Raw genomic sequence first — 23,216 nt, forward strand, 5'->3', positions numbered from 1 at the left:
ATGAGTCACACAAAGTTTATTTACATCTCATGCGACAATTGATGCTCTTCAAGATGAAAAAAGACAAACATAATATATACTACTATTCAATTAATGAACTGATTCTTCATACACAGACGTAGCGACTCTGCTTTTCTAGATGCGATGCGAGTACTGCATTAGAAAATCACGACGTTGCCGATATGCTAAGCATTACGGTAATGGTGTGCGGGCAACTGAGTTCTTTCGGCCTTCCCTCAATACAAGGCAGCATCTCATGATTCATTCAGCCAAACACAGACACCACAAGACGGGCTAGACAGCATACACTATCCGAGCCGGGAAATCAAGAGGCTGGGGGTCCAAACTCAAAGGAACAAGTTTCCCACTAGAAAGGCGGAACTAGCTATCTTGTCATGGCGGATGTTGGAGAGGTTTTGATGTCGGTTTTGTCCACAATTCGGGTTCCGAAGCCCGGGGACCGTGTCCACAAAGACGAATGCGCCTTGTCATTTTCCTCTCCGGTGAGCTATTTTCCCCTTTTACGAATCAAAACGTCAACTAATAAACCGTGTTGTTTCATTTCTCATTCCCCTTCACTCCCTGTTGTGTTTAGCTAATGCAACGGTGTGTCAGGGCTGTCCTACTTTAACGCGCTGGCTTCCTATGTGTTCCTGTTTAGACCAACTAGCATGCTAGCGTCAAGCTAAGCTAATACTGCACTGTAATGGAAACATCGCGCTATAGCTAGTTAGCTAGCTATGTCAGTGCAACTGCTGTCAAACTAGCTATCAAGCTAACTGAGTCGCTTTGTGGTCACAACTTTAGCAAGATAGTAAATATGTTTTTAGCTTTTCATAGCATATAGTATTTCCACCTTTTAGGTTACAGTTGTAACCTAAGTTGGAATTTGATATCATTAAACCCGTGTTGGGCTCAATTGCAAAAATGTGCAGGTTCAATTCACACCTTTTATTTATTAATACAATAACCAATATGTATTCCACTTTAATATTACATTCTGTTTTGGTTAACCTTTTCTATTTACATGTAGGCTTCTGCATTTACTGGGCCACATGCAACATTCTCTGCAACATTTAGCTCATTGTATTTTATTTGACGTGTATAGGCTAGTTGTTGTTTTTTCTACATTACTTGAACATTCCTCTTGAAACACAATCCTTCCAAATGTTATTTTGACTCGGTTTCTTCTTGCACTATTTAATAGCTTTTTTTAAATAAAAAATATTGTATATATAAATATTGATGTTGCATTGCTGCAGCTCCTGTGCATATGGCAATTACGCCTTTGAATCTTGAATCTCAATGTATAGCTAGTTTTCTATCAATTTGTGAGTGATGTGAGATGGGTAAGACATCCACATTCCTTCATCTTCAACTTCCCAGTGTTGTGTCACAATGTGAAGACATCACGACAGGTTGTGACATTTAACATTGTTTTCTTTTGCAGGAAAGCGAAGGAGGCCTGTATGTGTGCATGAACAGTTTCCTTGGCTTTGGGAGGCAGTATGTGGAACGGCACCATGCCCGGACTGGCCAGAGGGCTTACTTCCACATCACCCGGACTCGCAAAGCTAAGGTGAATTTATTTTCCTGTCCAGACCAATCAATAGACCAGTCAATTCAATGTAAAACTTTTGACACCATCCACACCATCTCTTAGCACGTCAAGTGAACTTAACTTACAACCATTGATACATTTTGTCATTTCCACAAAAGGAAGATGACAGTAACTCTGGATCTGGACACCCGCCCAAGAAAAAGCCCACCAGACTGGCTATAGGTTAGTGTATGAGAACATTTTTACATAAACACATACATTAAATGTCCTCTTTTGAGACTGAGCTGTGTAACCATCTTGTTTTGTCTTTCCAGGGATTGAAGGAGGGTTTGATGTGGAGCAGGAGCTGTATGAGGAGGACTACAAGGTGGTCATTTTACCTGACAGACAGGAAGTGACATCAGACGACCTTGCAACCATGCCTGACGTTGTGAGAGAGCGGGTGAGATATCTTTTGTCTTTTTCTGGCAAGATAAATATTTATCATTCAGTTAGGGGGGAAAATCGCCACTTTTGTATATATCCAATTCCAATTGGTGTTGATAGTAAATGTAATTGATTGAAGCAAAGAAAAGAGTCATGCTATATTGACATAGAAAGCTGAGTTTGCAGCTGCAAGATGTGTCTGCATCCAGCGCAGTCATGCTGTGTGACAGTGGAGTAGTTTGATGCAAGGAAGAACTGCATCTGTTCCTGCTTGACTTGTAGTCTCCAGTAGGAGGCTATGTAGCCAGGAGGTGTGCAATTTCGAGACACACTACTCTTCCTTCCTGCCTTAACCATCCTGGTGCTTCAAACCATCAGTGATCAAGTAGTTTGGAAGTTTTATTACAAGCTATTAGTCAGGTCTAATGTCTTTCTTTTGACTACCATCCCTCAAGGTGTCCCTGTCAATGGCGGGGATCATGTCAGCCGACTCAGTGTCTCATGCCTTACAAGTTCAGCAGTGGGATGGAGAGTTGAGACAGGAGTCAAGGCACGCCCCCGAACTGAAACAGCTTGACAACGGAGTCAAGATCCCACCCAGGTGAGGCGTTAGAGCTGTCTCTTCAAAACACCTACCATACAGTTCCTCATAACTAAGTGCCTACAAATGTTTCTCTTATTTCTCTGCTGTAAATTGATGGAAGAATGTGCAAAAAATGGCAATGATGCTATTGCATTCAGCATCCGTTATTGCATTAGTCCATTACTGCGTCATAATATTTAGAATAGAGATAGTTTTATAAGCCGAAGCCTGCAAGATTTTTAAAGCAGTGCAAGACATTTTTATGACCTGTGTCTTGAACATCCTAGTGGCTGGCGGTGTGAGGTGTGTGACCTCCAGGAGAACATTTGGATGAACCTGACGGACGGCAAAATGATGTGTGGCCGAAGGTATTTTGATGGCTCCGGGGGCAACAACCACGCCCTCCTCCACTTCCAGCAGACTGGATTCCCTATTGCCGTCAAACTTGGCACCATCACTCCCGATGGAGGAGGTAAGCAGATATCTCAATTCCTTATTTTTTGTGGTAAAATCGGAGACATTTCAAGTAAAATTCAACAGCTTTCTTTTATATACTATGTTGAATATGATTACATACATGCAATCAAACTTTTTTTTTGATGACAGCAGGCTGCCAAAAAATGCTTAATCCAGAAACCCAAAATTAGCTTAATTGCAAAAGTTTATTTTAAAATAACAAACAACATGAATACTTGTTGTCCTGCACAATCAAAAATATTCACCATGGAAAAGGGTACTTTTTACATCATTAAGCATGCTAATTAGCTGCTCAGCTAAAACCTGCCCATTTATATGCTGGTGTGGGCTTGACTCTTCATTACTATTGCAAACTACACTGTCTGATCATGTCTTATAAACCACAGTTCGATTGGGTTTACTTTCTCTCATTCCCCTGCTAGCCATTAAATCAATATATTAAAACTCAGACACCGACATGCTCCTCCAGCTGACTAAGATAGCACGGCGTCTGATACGGTTTTCTCACATTTCATCAAAAAAACTCAAAAATATATTCTAAATATTTCTAAAAGCTATAAAGGGATAATACAATGGGACATTGGTTTGATATCAAGGGCATCATATTACAGATATTTAGTGTTAAAATGTAACAGACTATCTACAATGTGTCCACTTGTCTCAAGCTTTCAGGGTTCGTACCGTCATTGAAAACCTGGAAAAGTCATGGAAATTCAAAATGCAAATTCCAGGCCCTGGAAAAGTTATGGAAAACAATATTTTTCCCAAAGTTTTGGAAAAGTCATGGAAATCTAACTAAAGTTTCGTCAAATATAATTTACATTTTATCTAATCGCCGAAATAATCTGCGGTCGCGAGCTGTTATGTGCCATCATGACGCGCATGGTGTTATGTTTTAATATATGAAGCGCGAGCTGTGTGCTTCCTGCCTGTCGGCTGAACTCTACTGCTGAGTGAGAATGAGGGTCTTTAAATACAGCAGCTACATTACCTACGGGTGCGTTCGTTAACTGTGCGGTCCGGTGTCACTGTGGCACAGACTGGACCGCTGGTGAACAGCTGTTAGAACGGGCCTTTCAGGTGTTCAGAGCACAGCTCCCTGTCGGAGCGGCAGAGCGTGATGTAAACTGAAACGTTTTTCTGTCGCAATATTATCGTATAATAATAATAATAATATAATATATATAATAATAATAATAATAGGAATGGTTGAGCTAACTAACTAGCATTGTCACTATCTGCTAACGTTAGCTTTAGCCTTCGTTTTCTAATAGTTTTTTTCATAGGCTATAAACAGAGGTTGTATAAGTATAGATCTTGTACTAGAGAAAAAGTAGAAGTACTCAGATATTGTCGGCCTACTAGAGAAAAAGTAAGTACTCAGATATCGTACTGGAGTAAAAGTAGAAGTACACAGATCTTGTACTTTAGTAAAAGTAGAAGTACTCAGAGATTGTACTTGAGTAAAAGTAGAAGTACTCAGATATTGTACTGGAGTAAAAGTAGAAGTACACAGATATTGTACTTGAGTAAAAGTAGAAGTACCAGAGTGTAGGAATACTCTGTTACAGTAAAAGTCCTGCATTCAAAATGTTACTCAAGTAAAAGTACAAGTATTAGCATCAAATTATAGTGAAAGTAGCGACAGTAAAAGTAGTCGTTGTGCAGATTGGTCCATTTCAGGATAATATATCTGATATGTTTTATAAAGATTGATCATGAAAGTGTTCTCAAAGCTGGTAAAGGTACAGCTAGTTTGAATGACTTTGTATACTGCAGGGTAGCTTGTGGATTTACTCCAGGTGGAACTAAAGTCTGATTTAACACTTGATTATATTTCACATCATTCATCCACATCTGGAAAGTAACTAAAGGTATTAAATACCATTTACCTCTGAACTGTAGAGGAGTAAAATAACAAAGTAGCAAAACATTGAAATACTTAGGTAAAGTCAAAAGTATGTCAAAATTGTACCCAAGTAGTACTTGAGTTTATGAACTTAGTTACTTTACACCAGTGGCTATAAAGATAGAAAGACTAAGCCTTGCACAGAGGCATAAAAATAGATTTTCAAAATGCTCAACAGTGCTGCCAAAATTATAAACTGACTGCTGCACAATTAAAATAAATGCTTTTATATATTTCTATTAGATGTGACTCTTTGGTGTTTCTGTTATTAACTGCTGCTTTAGTCGTTCTGACTGCTAAAATCCTCTGTTCCTCATTTTAAAGCCGATATTCCGTGGGGTCGGGGGGCTCGGATCCTTGTCACCTTTTTCTGATGAGTTTGCATCCTTGACTACAGTTGCTTTAGTGTGTAGAAGCTAGTAAGCCTACTATTTGATTTGTTTTAGATAGGCACTACATGTTTCATATGCAGACCTTATTTTCCTGTTCCATTTTAAAATAAACCATTTTCAGTGGTACCGCTGAGAAAGAGTAATCTTTTTCGGTCATGGAAAATTAGGTAAAGATCATGGAGAAGTCATTGGTGAAAAAGTGTATGAACCCTGAGCTTTGGCCTTCATTGCCCTCATTGTCTCTTCTGTTTTTGCATGTCCAGATGTGTACTCCTACGATGAGGATGACATGGTTCTGGATTCCAAGCTCCCGGAGCACCTGGCTCACTTTGGCATCAACATGATGACCATGGAGAAGGTATGTTCTGTGTTTCTGAAGTTCCTATTGGGAGCAGACTTGTTTCTTTTCTATTCTGTTTTTCTCTCATTGATACTGGTTTGCTTTATTCAACGCAACAAGTTGCTACAAGTTCTTGTAAAAACAAGTATCGCTGAAACACTCTGTTTAACGATTGAAATTCAGATATATCTGATCTTTTTTCTTCTCTGTTGGCGGACTTCCAGACAGTTGTGGCTGGCTCTATAGCGGAGACATTGATTACCCAGTGTTACTAAGGGTTAACATTCAGCTACAGCGTTAGAGAGCCAATCACTCTAACGCCACACGAACGTGTTCAACAGACAAATCAAGTCATTGAATTTGTGCCCACTTATTTATTTGATTGATTATTTCCCGTGTTAATGTTTGAATGCCAGCACACTGTTGACCGACACAATCTATACGTTTACATGACATCGTGTAAAGAGAGATCGTTATAAAGATCATTATAGCTGTGTTACTGGTCGACTATAACAAGTGTTCTCTAACTTTTAATTAGAGCTGTCAGTCGATTCAAATAGTTAATCGCGATTTAATCGCAAATTAATCGCACATTTTTTATGTGTTCTAAATGTACCTTAGAGGAATATTGTTCACGTTTTTAATACTCTTATCAACATCTGAGTGGACAAATATGCTTTATGCAAATGTTTGTTTATTATCATTGGAACAATGACAAATATTCTCCTGAATATTCTCAACACAACAACCTGGAACCTCTCTCTCTCTCTCTCTCTCTCTCTCTCTCTCTCTCTCTCTCTCTCTCTCTCTCTCTCTCTCTCTCTTACACTCTCTCTCTCTCACACTCTCTCTCTCTCTCTCTCTTACACTCTCTCTCTCGCTCACTCTCTCGCTCACTCTATCTCTCTCTCACACTCTCTCTTACACTCTCTCTCTCGTTCACTCTCTCTCTCTCTCTCTCTACACACTCTCTCCCAACCCTGTCTACTTCTCTGCACTGAGCCAGTTGCTCAAACAGACAAGCCTGTTTACAGTTGTCGGTGAAATGCCGCTCCTCTGTCTTCATAACAGTCAAAGCATGAGACTGAAGTTCCCATCAGGGGTCAAATAATGCGCTGTGATGTGCAGTCGACACGTTGGATGCGATCCGAGTTATCTAACGCAGCCCCTCGTCCTCCACAATGTTAAGCTGTAGCCCCCCATTTAGCTATCGCTGTTGTTGTCCAGGCGTCTCCCCGGCAATCTTTCAAGTGTGGTCTGCCGCAAGCGAGCAGCAGGAGCATCAGCTGTGGGCTTGACTTGCTGTTTAAAACACCTATTTTTGTATCCATATCTCTCGCTAGAATCCCCCACCATCCAACTAACAACAACAACATCAAGCCTTTGGGCTCTGAAACTACGGGGAGGGCCGAGGACAAATACACATGCGTTAATCGCGCGTTAAAATATTGAGTGGCGTTAACTTGACAGCCCTACTTTGAACGCATCCCCATTATCATATCCGCCTACTTTCATCCACACCTGTGTGTTCTCTGTTTCCCTGCTGTTATACATTTATTTGCCACCTGCTTCTCTTGAGATGGAGTGCAGATTACACAGTTGTCTGCAATGTGCCTCTCACTGTGTACTTTAATGTTGTTTCACGACTTGCTAATGTATTGCACACACATAATGATGTTGCACACACAGGGGGTGGAGGAGCTGTGCTACAATCGAGCATAAGACAACAGGCAGCACTTGGTGATGGGTTTTGTAGAGTCTTCCTTCCTAGAGGATGCTGCAAAGCAATTATCGCCTGTACCCAGTGTTGATTTTAAAAGCCTTTTTTATTTAGTCTTTGTTCCGTCAAAACATCCTTATCATTAGTTCAATCTCCTTTAGAATGTGCAGTTCTTAAATGGGCCCTATTGTGTTTTTCCAAATATGCTTTTCACACACTCCCCCTCTGCCTAAAACGCCTAGATTGGACTCCTTTGTTTACTTCTGTAACAGAGTGACACCACTACGTAACACTCGCGCTTCTATTGGCTAGTGCTCCAACACATTGTATGTTAGGCAAAGGGGCGGGACATATCTAAGCGGTTGACCAATCACACAGAGCCGGCCAGCTAACCAATCAGAGCCGACTGGGCTCTGGTTTCAGACAGAGGGTGAAAAGCGGTGCTGCAGCACAGGCAGTATGAGAGAAATAAAGAGCTTTCTGAACATTAAAGCATGGAGACATGTCCCACTAGAGACACTAAGTACATACATATGAACCAATATAGTAGCATAATAGGGCCCCTTTAAACTACATTTTAGTCTAGTCCTTTTTTGTCAACAATATTGTATTTTAATAAGATCCCTGTAAGTATTTAATGACACTGGTTCTGTCTTATCCTCATCTCGACGTATTTAGTCATACTCTCCATTAACAAAAATGAGCCCTGCTTGTCCCCTTCATCCTTCATCCTGTAATCCCGCTGACTCCTCTGCCCTCAGACTGAGCGGACGATGACAGAGCTGGAGATCGCTGTGAACCAGCGCGTTGGGGAGTGGGAGGTGATCCAGGAGTCGGGGACCACCCTGCGGCCCCTGTTTGGCCCCGGTGTGACTGGCATGAAGAATCTGGGCAACAGCTGCTACCTCAACTCTGTCATGCAAGTGCTCTTCACCGTGCCAGACTTCCAGCAAAAGTGAGCACCCTCTTTTACACAAAGCCCCCGTCCTCCTGTTACTCCCAGCTGTTAGGCTGAAAACAGCTCTCTCATAAAAGACAATGGAATTATTTTGGCAAATTTCAATGAAAAACTATGGTTAAAGCTGGCTATTACAGCAATAGAGTTGTAATAATTATTCCTGATTGATTGAATATTCCTCTAACAACACTGTCCAGATATACGTGTAAAATACTGAATGCAAAGATTTATTTCATATCCTTCAACTTACGTCTTCCAGGTATGTGTCCAACATCGACAAGATCATTGATGAAGCCCCAAGCGACCCCACCCAGGACTTCAAAACCCAAGTGTGAGTGTCTGCCTCTTTTATAACTAGCTCTTGTGTTACTGATGGATGCCTGAAAGCCCGCTTCAGTGGTTTGTGCAAAAAGAAAAGAACCCCGTTTGATAAAAAATTACAAATTCCAAAGTGCGTTCTTTTTCAAATCTCTTCTCACTTAAAACAATTTCTATGCACATGCAATCAAACACTCATCGTGCCCTTCCCCCGTTATATTTGGAAAAAGCTTCCATCTTAGTAACGGTCGATGAAAGGAGCCATCCACTGAAACACACTCAAAGTGGGCCAGTTGTCAGACACACAGCTGATGACAGATTCCTTTCCAGGCAGCTCCATATTTAAATGCGTCTCCCTCTCTTCTTTTGCTATCAGAAGGGTTTAGTCACACTTATACTGACACGTGTCATTTTAGCATTATGTCTCTTTTTGTGGAAACAGAAGTGAATCCTTAATTTGGTGTTGCTCATGTGTGTCCTAAACAACAACTTGACTTATGTTTTAACGTGGCACAACTGTCAGATATAAGATGATAAGACTATATTATACAAAATAATCGCGTGTTTTGAAACAGAAATATGTCAGATTTAATTATTTTCTTTGGCCAAACAATCTCTTGTTTTGTTGCTGTCCAAAAACGTCCACACCCAACAGAGATCTCCTTCCTGATTAGTCATTCCAACAAGCTATTTGAAAGCCAAAAATACATGTAGGCCTTTATCCAAATCCTCCTCCTGTGTGTGGTTGGATGTGCGGTGTTGTCAGCTTTGTTTTCTTTTCCACAGAGCCAAGCTCGGCTACGGTCTGTTGTCAGGAGACTATTCCAAACCAGCACCAGACCCTGCAGATGACACTGGTGCATCTGAACCCAGGGTAGGAAGAAACAGCTGATTCACACTTCTTAGCTTTGTCTTAGATACACTATATCAGGGGTAGCCAACACGGTGCCCGCGGGCACTTAGTCGTGAGTCGCCCGCGGGGCATGTTCTAAAAATAGCTCGCAAAGCAAATCCAAAATGTATAAAATACACAAACCAAAAAAGGAAATGTAATTAAAGGAATCTACCCTATGCATAAACAAAACCTAAATCATAGCGAACTCTATCTACTTACTACAACTCTATATCTATCTAACACCCCTCCTCCCCCCACCCCCACAATGAATATCGACCAATCACGTTCTTGCTTGATTTGCGGGACCAGGATTGCAGGATTATTGAAAAGTTAAAATGTGCTAAATATACACTGCAAAAAACAAAAAAAGAGGAGTAAAAGTAGCCCCCGATTTGTTTTATTTTTTGAAAGTAGCCCTCACCCTAAAAAAGGTTGGTGACCCCTGCACTATATAGTCAAAAGTATTGTGCCACCTACACATTACACCTAGCTTTCATGACATCCAAATTCTTAGGCATTAATATGAAGTTGGAGAGAAGAGATGTCACGAACTGACTTGTTGAAACGGTGGCATCCTATTACAGTAGCACGTACAAATTCACTGAGCTCTTTAGAACGACCCATTCTTTGGAAAATGTTTGTAAAGGCAGACTGCATGGCTAGGAGCCACACCTGTGGCAATGGGACTGAATGACACACCTGAATTCAATGATTAAGGGGAGCGTCCCAATACTTTGGTCTAGATCAGGCCCCACAAGAGCTTTTAAAGAATATAATATGTTTATTATACGGTTACATGGCGATTTACAGAAGCATTGCCCATAAACTACATGTCCCACAATGCATCTCAAATTTGACTTTTATCTCAGAATTTGACTTTTTTTCTTCAAAATATCCTTTTTATTTTAGAATTAGCATTTTTCTCAGAATTTGACTTTTTTTTCAGAATGTCACTTCTTTTTTTTTACTTTGTTTCCAGAATATGGCTTTTTTTTAAAATAATTTTGTGACATTCTCACTGAATAGACTTGTCATTATTTGCCCTAGACTTCTGCTTTCAGCCGTAGTTAATTATGAAGTTATAACCCTATCCCATAATAATCCAATGCAGAGGCAATAATATAATATAATACATTATTATATGAAATATGTATATATGTATTTTTATATAGTCTTAAAGTTACAACCAGCCCTTTGAGTGCAACCATAATGCTAATGTGGCCCGTGATGAAATTGAGTTTGACCCCCCTGGTCTACATGGTGTATAAGCCCTCCCCCTTGACACATCTAACTGTTTAATTTGTGTTCGCAGGGAGACCAAATCGGCATAGCACCTCGAATGTTCAAAGCACTCGTTGGGCGAGGCCACCCAGAGTTCTCCACAAACCGGCAGCAGGATGCTCAGGAGTTTTTATTGCACTTCATAAACATGGTGGAGGTAAAGTAACACATTCTCACTCTGCTTCTCGTTTTTTTATGGTCACCAGCTGTTCTCTGTCTGACATTAGCATTTCTTTTCCCCCACAGAGGAACTGTCGCACTGGGTCCAACCCGTCTGAAGCCTTCAGGTTCCTGGTGGAGGAGAGGATTGTGTGTCAGCAGTCGCAGAAAGCCAAGTACACACAGAGGGTGGATTACATGGTGCAACTGCCAGTGCAGATGGACCAGGCCACCAACACAGGTGAGGGGAAACCATGTCCATCGGCTAGAGTTAATGTTTTTCACAATAGATGAGAGTAACACCTACGTCACTTCCGGGTGAAAATTACAGCCCCGCCCACTTTTGGGGGAAAACAACAGGCGGAAAATAATAGTTGTATCATGCCAACAAGCTGCTCTGTCGTTTATTGCACCTCAAACATGAAAACAAATCCAGAGTTCAGTGTTTCTGTACTTCCTCTAAGAAGAAAGGACAGTAACAGAAGAGCTCTGTGGCTTCAGGCTCGATCGCCGTTCAAATGACAGCTTTGGTTTCCCCCCAAAGTGGACGGGCCGTACTTTTTGCCCGGAAGTGACGTAGGTGTTACTCTCATGTATTGGAATACACTGCTGGAAAAAAAGCTTGTTTTTCCAACATCACTCTAACCCTCATGTAAAAAAAAATCCCCTATTGTATTACTTTTGTCTCTTGGCATCTCAAACCAGAGATAGCTCAGCATTGAATATTTATGACAAAACATACTCCAAAGTTATCATTGCCATTCATTTCTTGAGGTATAATTAATAATGAATAATTCCTTAATTCCTTACATTTATTATAGCGCTTTTCCAGATGCTCAAAGCGCTTTACAAATACACATTACACATATCATACATGCAATGGTCATGTACTGTGGACAATACCCACAGGACATCTGTCAACTTTATTTCTCCCAGTTGCATTTTTAGTGTAACTGTGATTTTTCTCTCAACCTTGTGCATATTTGTCCAACAGAAGAGCTTCAGGAGGCAGAGCGCCGGCGTGAGGAGGGGGACAGCTCTGCCCCCACAGTGCGAGCTCAAATCCCCTTCACAGCCTGCATGGCGGCGCTGAATGAACCCGAGGTGCTCACAGACTTCTGGAGCTCAGCCGTGCAGTCCAAGACTACTGCCACCAAGTATGAATACACACACACACACACACACACACACACACACACACACACACACACACACACACACACACACACACACACACACACACACACACACACACACACACTCACACACACACACACACACACACACACACACACACACACACACACACACACACACACACACTGAAAGGGATGTTAGATCTTAAAGGTCCCCTATTATGCTAATTTTCATCAATATATTATAGGGCTCAGATATATCCAGAACCTGTCTCTGATTGGCTGAAACACCAAACAGATCATAGCAGGATTACCCATAATCCCCTCTGTTTCAGCCCTGTTTCCAAAGTGCTGATTCTCTGTCTGTTACTTCAGATGAAAATAAGGAGCCCCTCCCCACGCCCCTCTGAGAGACATTTGGTTAAAAAGAACACAATGGTGCTCTAGGAGGAGATTCAGGTGATAAGGGGGGGGGGGGGGGGTTACCTTGGTTGCTGATTGGCTAATGGTTACACAAGACAAACATCGTTATGACATCACAAAGTGGCCAAAATCTGATCAGCTCATTTTCAGACAGGTTTTTATAGAAATGGATCAAAAAGAGAGAGAATCTTTGTTCCTGAGACTTTCAGAGTCTCTTTCCACAAAGGGGACACATGTTGATGTAGAAGAGACATGGAGAAGAGGGGACACATGTTGATGTAGAAGAGACATGAAGAAGAGGGGACACATGTTGATGTAGAAGAGACATGAAGAAGAGGGGACACATGTTGATGTAGAAGAGACATGGAGAAGAGGGGACACATGTTGATGTAGAAGAGACATGAAGAAGAGCATACTAGGTGACCTTTTTAAGATGCCTCGATTAACGCCATCTTTCGTCTCATTTGTCAGAACGACCCGCTTCGCCTCTTTCCCCGATCACCTGGTCATCCAGATTAAGAAGTTCACCTTCGGCCTGGACTGGGTGCCCAAGAAACTGGGTGAGCAAAGATATTATTATTATTATAGGATTGTGTTAAAGCGATTAGTGTTTTTCTTTCTCTCCACAGAAGATCCTGAATAATCCACTTATCGCACATTAGCAGATGATATTGTCTGAAGGGACTTGTTTGAAGCTCCTGTTACTCATGCAGCAATAATGTTGCACAGGCTCACTGTTATTTATACAGTTGTGTTTCATAGCGTGGCAAAATACTTTCTGTTTCTGATCGACTGGTGTCCTTTGCCTCTCATGAGCTTGTGTGTGTGTTTATAGACTTTTACATAAATACCTAACAGATTCTGATTACTTCCTGTTCCTACTACACTGGCACACAGCAAATAGGTTCATTTCCAGAGAACTCTATTGCACACATACAAGTTAAATCTTAGAGTTTTGGCAAGCCATTGATGGCAACCGACAGCTTTTGCTCAATTAAAGAAAAGTGCTTTTATGTAGTGTGGTGGAGCAGAGATCAACTGTGTTTCCGTCTTGTGGAAAATTAAAGGCAGTGCGATTGTTTATCTCCTGCATTTGTTACAACCCAAAGTTGGACAGAGGGGTGAAGGGTGTAACAAAACACTATATGAACAATATGAGGTGTAATCTGTCTTTTTTTCAATATTATTTTTGACGGCTGTAGAGGCGGATTGTTGCCCATGGCCAAAATAATAAACAAACCTGCCATAAGTATAAATAAAAGCACAATAGCTGATTATCTACACCAGTTAAAGGTTTCAATCTTAAACATAACTCTAAATCAGTGCTTCTCTCACTGGTGGTCCGTGAGCTCCCCCTAGTGGTCCGTGAGTATATTGGTAACATTTCACATTTGAAATAAATAAATACATTTAAGTTTTCCGCACTCTCGCGGGAATATCTCCGCAATGGAGCGAGCTTAAGTTTCACTTAGATTGCATGATATAGCCCAGATAAACACCTTCATCTCACATGTGGCCACTTGTTTGGACCATTTTCAGGCGATTTGTAAAAAACGATGTGTTTTTGGATATTTGTGGAGTTAGGTGGTCCGCGAGTGTTTTTTATTGGTTAAGTGGTCCTTGGTATGAAAAAGTTTGAGAAACACTGCTCTAAATCAGGGATGGGCAACTTGGATGGTGGTGGGGGCCACATCATTTATGTACTGGCCACCAGGGGGCCGCAGATTCACTTGGAACACACACACACACACACACATACACACACACACACACACACACACACACACACACACACACACACACACACACACACACACACACACACACACACACACACACACACAAATGAGTAGTAGTGGCGGCTCAAGTCCCTTACTTTCATGACAGCAACGGTCTGCATACATACTCAACGTTGTGGCTTACCCCTGAATTCAGTGAAAAGATATTCTTTCTCCCACTTTTTGGGGACTTTCCTCAGACACCTTTCTCTTGCTCATGCTGACATCCACAGAGGGCTGTGCTCATATGTGACCCGCTCTATCGAAATCAGTCGGAAGTCGCAGCGGCTCATTTAAAAAATAAATGTGGATTTGTGAGAGAAAAAAAATAGAGTTTTTCGGGGTTCGGGTGTTTTTTAAAATGTTAAATAAACAAAGTCTTGGCTTTTAGAATATGAAACTTTTATTGCCAACATCACACGATAAATACATGTTTGAAGCTTGTAAAGGGAAGAAGACGGCTCTCACTCGCACCCTGCTGTTCCGCAGCGCCGCTCCCCCTCCCTCCGCTGACATTATGAATGTAAGAGTATAGTAATCATAGATAACACGGCAGGGTCCGTGACAGTTTGTTTTCATCTGATTTCAAATAAACAAAGTCTTGGCTTTCAGAATATTAAACTTGTTTCGGGAAATTCAGATGATAAATATAACTTTGAAGCTTGAAACGGCATAATTACAAGCGGAGAACGGAGTAACTTGACGTCACAGCAGGCATAACAACAGCCTGTGTTTTTCCTGAGGGTTTTCCCCGGGAGACAAACCCGCGTTATTTTACGGTATTTGGCTGCCGAACAAAATCACGTAGTATTAGTACTACAAGTAAAACAAATAAAAATCTGTCCGCCATTTGTCCATCCCTGCTCTAAACAACACAGAAACATGTTGAAATGTTTGATCTCATGAGGCAGAAACAATCCTATGCAGCCAACACACTAATCTAATTCTGGTATAATATTAATGACATTAGTGCCGCCTAATCTTTACCTGCAAATGTGCAGAAATACCTAATTATGAGACATTCAAAAAATGTAAAAGTTGTATTTAAATGTTGATTAGATTCCGAATGATTTCCCCTAGATCCCTGCTATGGGCGAACAGTAACAAGTAACAGCATCTCAGAGGACATTTGATTACATTTGAACATTTCTCACCCAGTTGGATAACATCATTATAATATTAAAGTGTGTTAACCAAGCATTTGCTCTAAAGTGAATGATGAGTTGTTTTTCTTTCTCTACAGACGTGAGCATCGACGTTCCCGACACTCTGGACCTGAGCGCGCTGCGAGCCACCGGTCAGCAGCCGGGGGAGGAGCTTCTTCCAGAGGTGGCCCCGCCCCCTCTCATGACCCCAGACGTGGAGGTTAAAGGTATCCTGGGTTTCCATGGCAACGAGGAAGACGACTCTCTCTACTCCCCACTGCTGTGTTAGTCTGTCTGGCGTTTTCGGCTCTTCTCCCCCCCCCCCCTCATCTCTCATTTGTCCTCCCTCGTTTCTGCCTTTTCTGTTTCCTCACGTCCTTCTGTTGCCATGGTTTCTAACTATTCATTCATTTTCACATCATGTCAAGTGATTTAAAGTCATTCATTTATATTTTGTTGAACATGAGTTGATTTTTCTGTTTATTATTTCATTATTTCGCCTTTTGTCAGCATCTCATTTGAAACGTTTTTTTTAACGTGGCAATAGACAAGTTGTTTTGCTTTATTGTATCATTATATAGTAAATGTTGACTGCCAGTGTTTCCGCCAGACCAGGGCTGAGAGGGCGTCCACCCCGAGAGCGGGGGGGTGGGGGTGAGACGTCGTGTCACGTGACTTGAATTTTGAATTGAGCCGTCCCTTATAGATTCTATCTCTTTGCGTATTAGTGATGGGGATTCCGGCTCTTTTTAGTGAGCTGAATCATTTGGCTCGGCTCACTAAGAAGAGCCGGCTCTTTCGGCTCCCAAACGGCTCTTCACGTTACCACAGTTTACCATGGAGCCTCAGTTTCGCCGCTGCGAGGCTCCGGCGCTCGCAGTTCACGCGCGTGCTCCACCAGCGCCCCCCGTCAAGGCTCGCCGGCAGTACACTTCCCGTCACAGGAACACGCTTTGCTGGCGGCGAAAAGAATCCCAGCAGACTCCTTTGCCTCTCCAGCAGAGGGATGTCCTTTTTCCTTTTCGTCATTTCAAGCTATAAAAACTCTCGATCTTCTCTCGAATAATTTATTTGTTTGGTCAAATGACGGCAAGACGCCCCCCTGGTGGAAACGCTGCATGGTTATAAAATCATGGCACCATCTGCGCTTAGATCGCTTCCCTGTAAGCCTCACCTTTACTAAGCAATTTCATCTCAAAGGGAAATGAACGCTCACATTACTGCAAAAACTGTGCAGTGTTGCAATATCTATTCCAATGAGACTAGCTCTACTCCGAATGTTGCCATCGAACTATATTTGAATTAAGCGAAGTAGTTGCAGCACACGAGAAGAGGGAGTCCACTTAGTAAAAGAGCTGTGGAAATGAATGGGAATTAATTACAATATAATACACTTCATTGCTTTTTCCTGACGGTCTGAATAAGGCTTTTAATTGGTCGCCATTAGTAGCCTTTGAGGAAATCAAAAAGCGATCAAGTCGTTTTTGTGAAACAATGAGTAGGAAAGTTGTCTATTGCCATTTATTAAGGAAACACAGAACAACAATGATTTCACATCGGTGTTTCTACAAAAAGTCATTTAACTTTTCCCTCTCCACACATCCAGCTCCAGTGCTCGACGACTCCACTGTGTCCCAGCTTTGTGAGATGGGATTCCCCCTGGAGGCGTGCAGGAAGGCGGTGTACTACACTGGGAACACTGGGATCGATGCTGCCATGAACTGGATCATGGGCCACATGGATGACGCAGGTGTGCAGAGAGAACTAAAGCGTCTTTGAGTTCAGAAAAGCGCTATATAAAATGTATATATTATTATTATTAGAACTCGCATGAAAAGAAGTCATCCATCAATCTGATCGCTCCTCTCACTCTCTTTACGAGCCACAATATTGATTTACTATTTTGATTATTTAATCGTTTAATCATGCGTAAAGTATTGATTGACGCTGTGATTGCCTCAGCTGGTACAAAAGAGTCCTGCTGACGATACTCTGCGTTCATTTTGGTTGTGAAGCCATTTTGACCGCTGCACTGCAGAGAAAGTTGTTTATTTTATATGACGTAACTGTCTCCATCATCGACTAATGTACCGAAACAAGCAAACAATATATTGTGTGTGGGTGTATAATAAGAACTGGATACAGCGTGGGAGGCGCGGTCTCGTTCTTTCCTATGAGTGCTGCTCATTGGCCATGAAGACAAAATGGCCCAACTTTTGAGAGAGCGAAACGTCACGAAAGTATTCATATAATCCGTTCTTATTGTGCATCCATGGGTAAAGGTCAAACTCATGTAGTACTGAACACGTCACATGAACGTGCCGGGCGGCGCGGTCCCGTGGGTTAGATGCACGTTCATAAATAACTCTCAGAATAACGTTGTTAGCACATTTTACAACTTGAGGACCGAATGTTTTTAATAAGGGCTATACAAGTGTTCATACTGGGTAGTTTATTTAGTTTAAAAAAATTATCCAACGATTTACAGACGTCTCTTTCCCAATGTTAGTCAATGGGAAAAAGTCTTTCCGGGCCCAGCGACTGATACGGACGGAAGTGTAGTACCGCCGTTTGGCCACAACGAATATTTTCCTCAGATTCCGGCGCACTTCCTGGGGGCTTGGTGAGAAGTGGGAAAGATTGCTGTTTTACTCTCACTCATGTTGTCCTCTCTCTGATTGGCTGCAGACTTCGCCTCCCCCCTGGTGATGCCGGGCTGCAGCTCCGGCACCACGCCCACTGAGAGCCTCTCTGAGGAACACCTGGCCACCATCGTGTCCATGGGCTTCAGCCGGGAACAGGCCACCAAAGCACTCAGAGCCACGGTGAGAATCATACACTTTATTTTACACGGTGAACAAACAAACAAACAAACGGGGCAAATAATAAAGTAAAAAATGCAATAAATAGCCCAAAGTAAACATCTACCGTGATCCTAATGAAAATCCCTTGAATTAAAGCTGACAAGAAATTAAAATAGGTTAAAATGAAACCATTAAAAAAAACATTTGAAATAAAAGCAAAACTGAGAAAATACAAATACAGTAAAATTCAGACGCTCATCTTTAGGGATGGGTACCGGGCCCCCGGTATTAAAGGGGCCCCGGGGCTGAATTATTAAAGACCGTGGTACCGTTAAGCTCCGAGATTATCGGTCTTTTTATCGGTACTGGAGACATTTAAAAAAAAAGAAATGTAATATATATTATTGCTACACAAACTTTATATTGCAGTTTTAGTGTCGCCAACTCCGTTTCTAATACGCAAAAAGACAAAAAAAATGGTCTATGATATTTTTGATCTTTCCAATCCAGACGAGATCTCTCTCTCCCCCGTCTGTGTGCGAGGGGGCGGGGCAGTTTACACACGCAGCTGCTACATGCATGGCACACACACACACACACACACACACACACACACACACACACACACACACACACACACACACACACACACGCAACACACTCTCACATGCTGCTACATGCAACACACACACTCTCTCTCTCTCACAGCTGAAGAGACTTCCAATGATTTGCCCCAGACTTCTGCTTTCTGACGTAGTTAATTATGAACTTATTACCCTATCCCATAATAATCCAATGCAGGGGCAATAATGTCATATAATACATACTTATAGGGCGACTGTGGCTGCGAGGGAGTGCGGTCGTCTTTCCCCCAGAAGGTTGTGGGTTCGATCCCAGCCCGTGCAGTAAACCTTATCCTTGGGCAAGATACTTAACCCTGAGTTGCTCCCGATGGCATGGCCAACGGTGTGTGCGTGTTAGTTCCTAGAGTAAGATACACTGCTCTGTATGACTGGGTGAACGACATGTAGTATGTAAAGCGCTTTGAGGGGTCTTAAAGACTGGATAAAGCGCTATATAAGTATAGTCCATTTACCATACGTATTTATATATGTATTTTCATATAGTCTTAAAGTTACAACCGGCCCTTTTGAGTGCAACCATAATGCTGATGTGGCCCGTGATGAAATTGAGTTTGACCCCCCTGGACTAAGATGTCTCCGAAGCACCAGTATGTGGTTGTGATAAAGAAATCTACATTAGCTACCACAGGTCTTCATATTTGCACAAATGAAACGGTCAGAAATTATTTTTAAAAGATCTGACACGCCTAGTTTGGTCGTTCTTAAAGACTCAAACTAGTTGTTGGCCTATATGCCTTCAGGATGTAACTCCAATAACTACTGGTATGTGGTAATGACAAAGACATTACATTTGCTACCGTAGGTCTTCATGTTTCTGCAAATTACACTGTTAGAAATTATTTAAGAAAGATCCGAGTGCAATGTGTCACAGGACATCACCCTGCAGAGGAATGAAAAAACACGGATAATAACTAGTAATTGGCTTTGGGCTCTAACTGAAGCAACTAAAGACGTTTTTATAAGGATAATTAGGGTTAGGTTGAGATCTAGATTTCAAAATGTTTTCCCACTTTGTCATTATCACGCCATTACATATTAGGAGGACAAAAAGCAGCCGATGGCGGTTTGTGTGACCCTCATTTTAAATGACTGAGATTAGATGAACGTATTTGTTGCCATATTTAGCCTCAGTACCTGTGTCATGTTGAGGCGGAGCCGAGCTATTACATTTTCAGTATTCTAGTTGTATCATTATGAGATTATCCAACATGTGGCTCCTTGATAGAAGTCGACTCTAATAGCATTTTAAATGCGTTATTAAATTATCAACTCATTGAAAATAAAATGCAGCTACAAGGGTTTAACATGTGTACAATCTCTCCATTTGTTGAAGGCGAAAAGCTTGTAATACAGTTTCAAATTAAATATTATGATGTAGCAGATAAGACATTATAATTTACAAACTTTATAAAACATAATTGTTTGGGACATACACATCAAAAAGCACACCATGATCATGTTATACTAAGTACAATGAAAAAGGATAATGATGTAAAAGCTATAATTCGCCCTGATGTCCCAAATTATATTGTAATTGCAATATAAGTCAGAATGAACTTAATTCAAATTGTATTTATTTAAATTATTCAGGCCTAGCAGCTACCACATAATGCCGTGTAGGTAATGAGTGTCATCCATCTGATGTAACCGCAGTGTTTTTGTAATCTTATTGTCCGCCTGTGAAGAAACGGCATCAGCTCTCGTGGCTCCTCTAACTTGTTCGGTAAAATCTACACTTTCTCCAAAAGCTGAAGTTATTGACATTCTTGATGACGTCGTCTCCTCTTGTTTGACAGAGTAATGTCCTGGACCGGGCGGTGGACTGGATCTTCTCCCACCTGGACGACCTGGAGTCGATGGACGTGTCTGAAGGCGGTCGCTCAGCGGCAGAGAGCGAGGGCGGCAGGGAGCCCCCCCCGCCTGGCCCCCGGGTCAAAGACGGACCAGGAAGTGAGTCCCATCAGAGGAGGCATTACGTTGAATTAATTCACAAGACATGTCGTGAGCCACGAGTTGACACAGCGGTTGCCAAAACCAATTCTGTAGATCTCTACCCCAGACCCATGTATTTAGCTAGTTCACTCTGAGAGAATAGTCAACATTGTGCCGAACAAGATAAAACAGGCAACGCACTATAACACCTCTATCAGCTGACGCCAACAGGCAGGACCAGGGAGACAAAACACTGAGATCCCAGCAGCAGCAGGTGCCTGAGCTCAGTGAGGGCCGTACAGACTGATAAACTGGGTCAAAGCCGGTCTAGGACAATATTTCAGCATCACAAGGGCCCACTTTCACAAAAAGCAGCAACGGAATTTTTCCATTTAACTTTCAGATATGGCAGAAAAAAAGCTCTGTAGCGAACACACACTTATGATACTTATTTGTTTAGTTCAGCCGGATAATCTTCACATATTCATTCCCCCACATTTCTGAAGCATTGATGCTCTCGCCAGAAGTCAAAAGCTAAGCTACAAACAAACTACATCACAGTCACCTGACTTCACGTCACCACCGCTAAGCTAAAGGCGGCTAATGTTCAGCGTGATGACGTTTGGTAGTCTCACTTAGTTAGCAACCACGCTTCTTAAGCTTAGACAGCAGCCTATATTTAAAGACCTGTGTTCTGTCATCTGCTATTATTTAATTTCATATTTAAAAATATGTCTTGTGTACATGGTGTAACTGCGATTGATCTAATGGCTTCTCTCCTTTCCCCAGAGTACGAGCTGTTTGCGTTCATCAGTCACATGGGGACGAGCACAATGTGCGGCCACTATGTCTGCCACATCAAGAAGGATCACCAGTAAGTCTTTCTTTCATTATGTGTTTCTATTCTTACTATTTCAAGGACTCAATATGTCATTTATAAGTCGGAACAGTCGAAACAAAACCTGAGTGTGTGACAGTCTATGTGCTTATTGTTCTCAATCAGAAGGTCATTTATTCATTAAAAGTTGTACATTTCTTTAAATCTAAAGTATTCTACATCGCCTCAGCAGGGGGCACCACACTCCACGTCTGCTGTGAACAATAGTTGTTGCTGATGTGAAACAGTGGTTTAAATTGTGCATCAGTGTTATCCAAATGGTGCTTTAACCAGGTTTTTCATTTAACTGTGACACAGTTGATGCATGCAACACTTATTTAAAATGTTATAGATCTTTCTTCTGGGAGCTCATTGAGTAACTGCAGAGTGGCTGAAGAAAACCTCAGATAAATAAGTGTAAATGTGAAATAAATTGTCACAAAGATAATTATAGTAATGATAATGATGACCTCATCTTAGTTGCTTCTTAAACAAATAGACAACCTGAGATTGCACAAAGAAACCTAATGTGACGAAAGCAGATTTGTCACATTAAGCGTTTTTCATTTTAAAACAAGACCCTATGACTCCATTATGTGAACACGATCAAATCCATAGCGGTTCGGTTATGTCGTGGCTCTCTGTGAACCGAGCGGTCTCTCTGCTCCACAGGTGGGTCATCTTCAACGATCAGAAGGTCTGCGCTTCGGAGAAACCTCCCAAAGACCTGGGCTATCTCTACTTCTACCGGAGAGTGTCCGAATGAGAGGAGCGGGAGCGGTTCACTCGGTGAAGGAGGAGTTATGTGGGCGCTAACACAAACACACAGTTCATAGTCACACCCCACCAAGCTCTTACTGGCACGCTTCACAACTGACAAACGTGTAAATATATCCCTGAGTGCACAAATACAGTCTCATTAAATCGTGCTGATGTACAGATAAGGAGGTTTTTCCTTTTGATCCGTCGATCTCAAACTAAGGGTCTGTTACCTGGATGACTACGCTGAGAAAACACCTGATATTACCGCGTTTTACTTCCAGATCATTCAGAAAGCCTGTCCCCTGGTACAAGCCTCCCACATCAGAGGGTTGATAACTCCATTCCCTCTTTGCTTAAGTCTCTCCGTAATCCACGTCCTGATTTCCCCTCAAAATAAGCCGCTTCCTGCCCCTGATCGTTTATTGGACGGTTGCATTTTGGCGTCAGCAGTAAGACACTGACTCCTCCTGCTGCTGCTCCGCGTGTTTCAGTGAGGAAGTTAAAAAACAAACAACAACAACAACAACCATGAGAGGGAAAGTCAGTGAATAAATAACGGCTCTAATGTGTGTGACGAATAAAGGAAATAAAAACAACTTGTTTTTTCTTTAAGGAGTTTTGTGAGGGTGATCTTTGTTTTTACTTTGCATCCTTTGTTACTTCTGCTGTGACAAATAAAGAATTGTCTTTCTGTCA

The 23,216-nt window shown here is 41.8% G+C and overlaps 1 protein-coding gene across 2 annotated transcripts; it reads left to right on the top strand.

Annotated features, from left to right (window-relative positions):
- Positions 1-214: 214 nt before the first annotated feature.
- usp5 (ubiquitin specific peptidase 5 (isopeptidase T)) lies at positions 215-23,216 on the top strand. Of its 2 annotated transcripts, none has more exons than XM_034102328.2 (20): positions 215-503; positions 1,451-1,579; positions 1,720-1,783; positions 1,876-2,003; positions 2,443-2,588; positions 2,858-3,042; positions 5,612-5,706; positions 8,170-8,363; positions 8,626-8,697; positions 9,471-9,558; positions 10,892-11,017; positions 11,107-11,260; positions 12,014-12,176; positions 13,050-13,138; positions 15,600-15,785; positions 17,108-17,251; positions 18,190-18,326; positions 20,746-20,899; positions 21,671-21,755; positions 22,431-23,216. In XM_034102328.2, exons 1-20 carry the CDS (start codon positions 396-398, stop codon positions 22,522-22,524), a joined length of 2,541 nt encoding a protein of 846 aa, XP_033958219.1. In that variant the 5' UTR covers positions 215-395; the 3' UTR covers positions 22,525-23,216. The 2 variants fall into 2 exon arrangements, with proteins under 2 accessions (XP_033958219.1, XP_033958220.1); XM_034102329.2 differs by having other exon boundaries at positions 216-503; positions 15,600-15,728.

This window comes from Pseudochaenichthys georgianus, chromosome 16, assembly GCF_902827115.2.
Source record: "Pseudochaenichthys georgianus chromosome 16, fPseGeo1.2, whole genome shotgun sequence".
Lineage (NCBI taxonomy): Eukaryota > Metazoa > Chordata > Actinopteri > Perciformes > Channichthyidae > Pseudochaenichthys > Pseudochaenichthys georgianus.

Coding starts and splice junctions, on each gene's coding strand:
- usp5 (XM_034102328.2), top strand. CDS start 396: ATGGCGGATGTTGGAGAGGTTTTGATGTCGGTTTTGTCCACAATTCGG. Junction 2,589..2,857: donor GGAGTCAAGATCCCACCCAG/GTGAGGCGTTAG, acceptor TGAACATCCTAG/TGGCTGGCGGTGTGAGGTGT. Junction 3,043..5,611: donor CATCACTCCCGATGGAGGAG/GTAAGCAGATAT, acceptor TTGCATGTCCAG/ATGTGTACTCCTACGATGAG.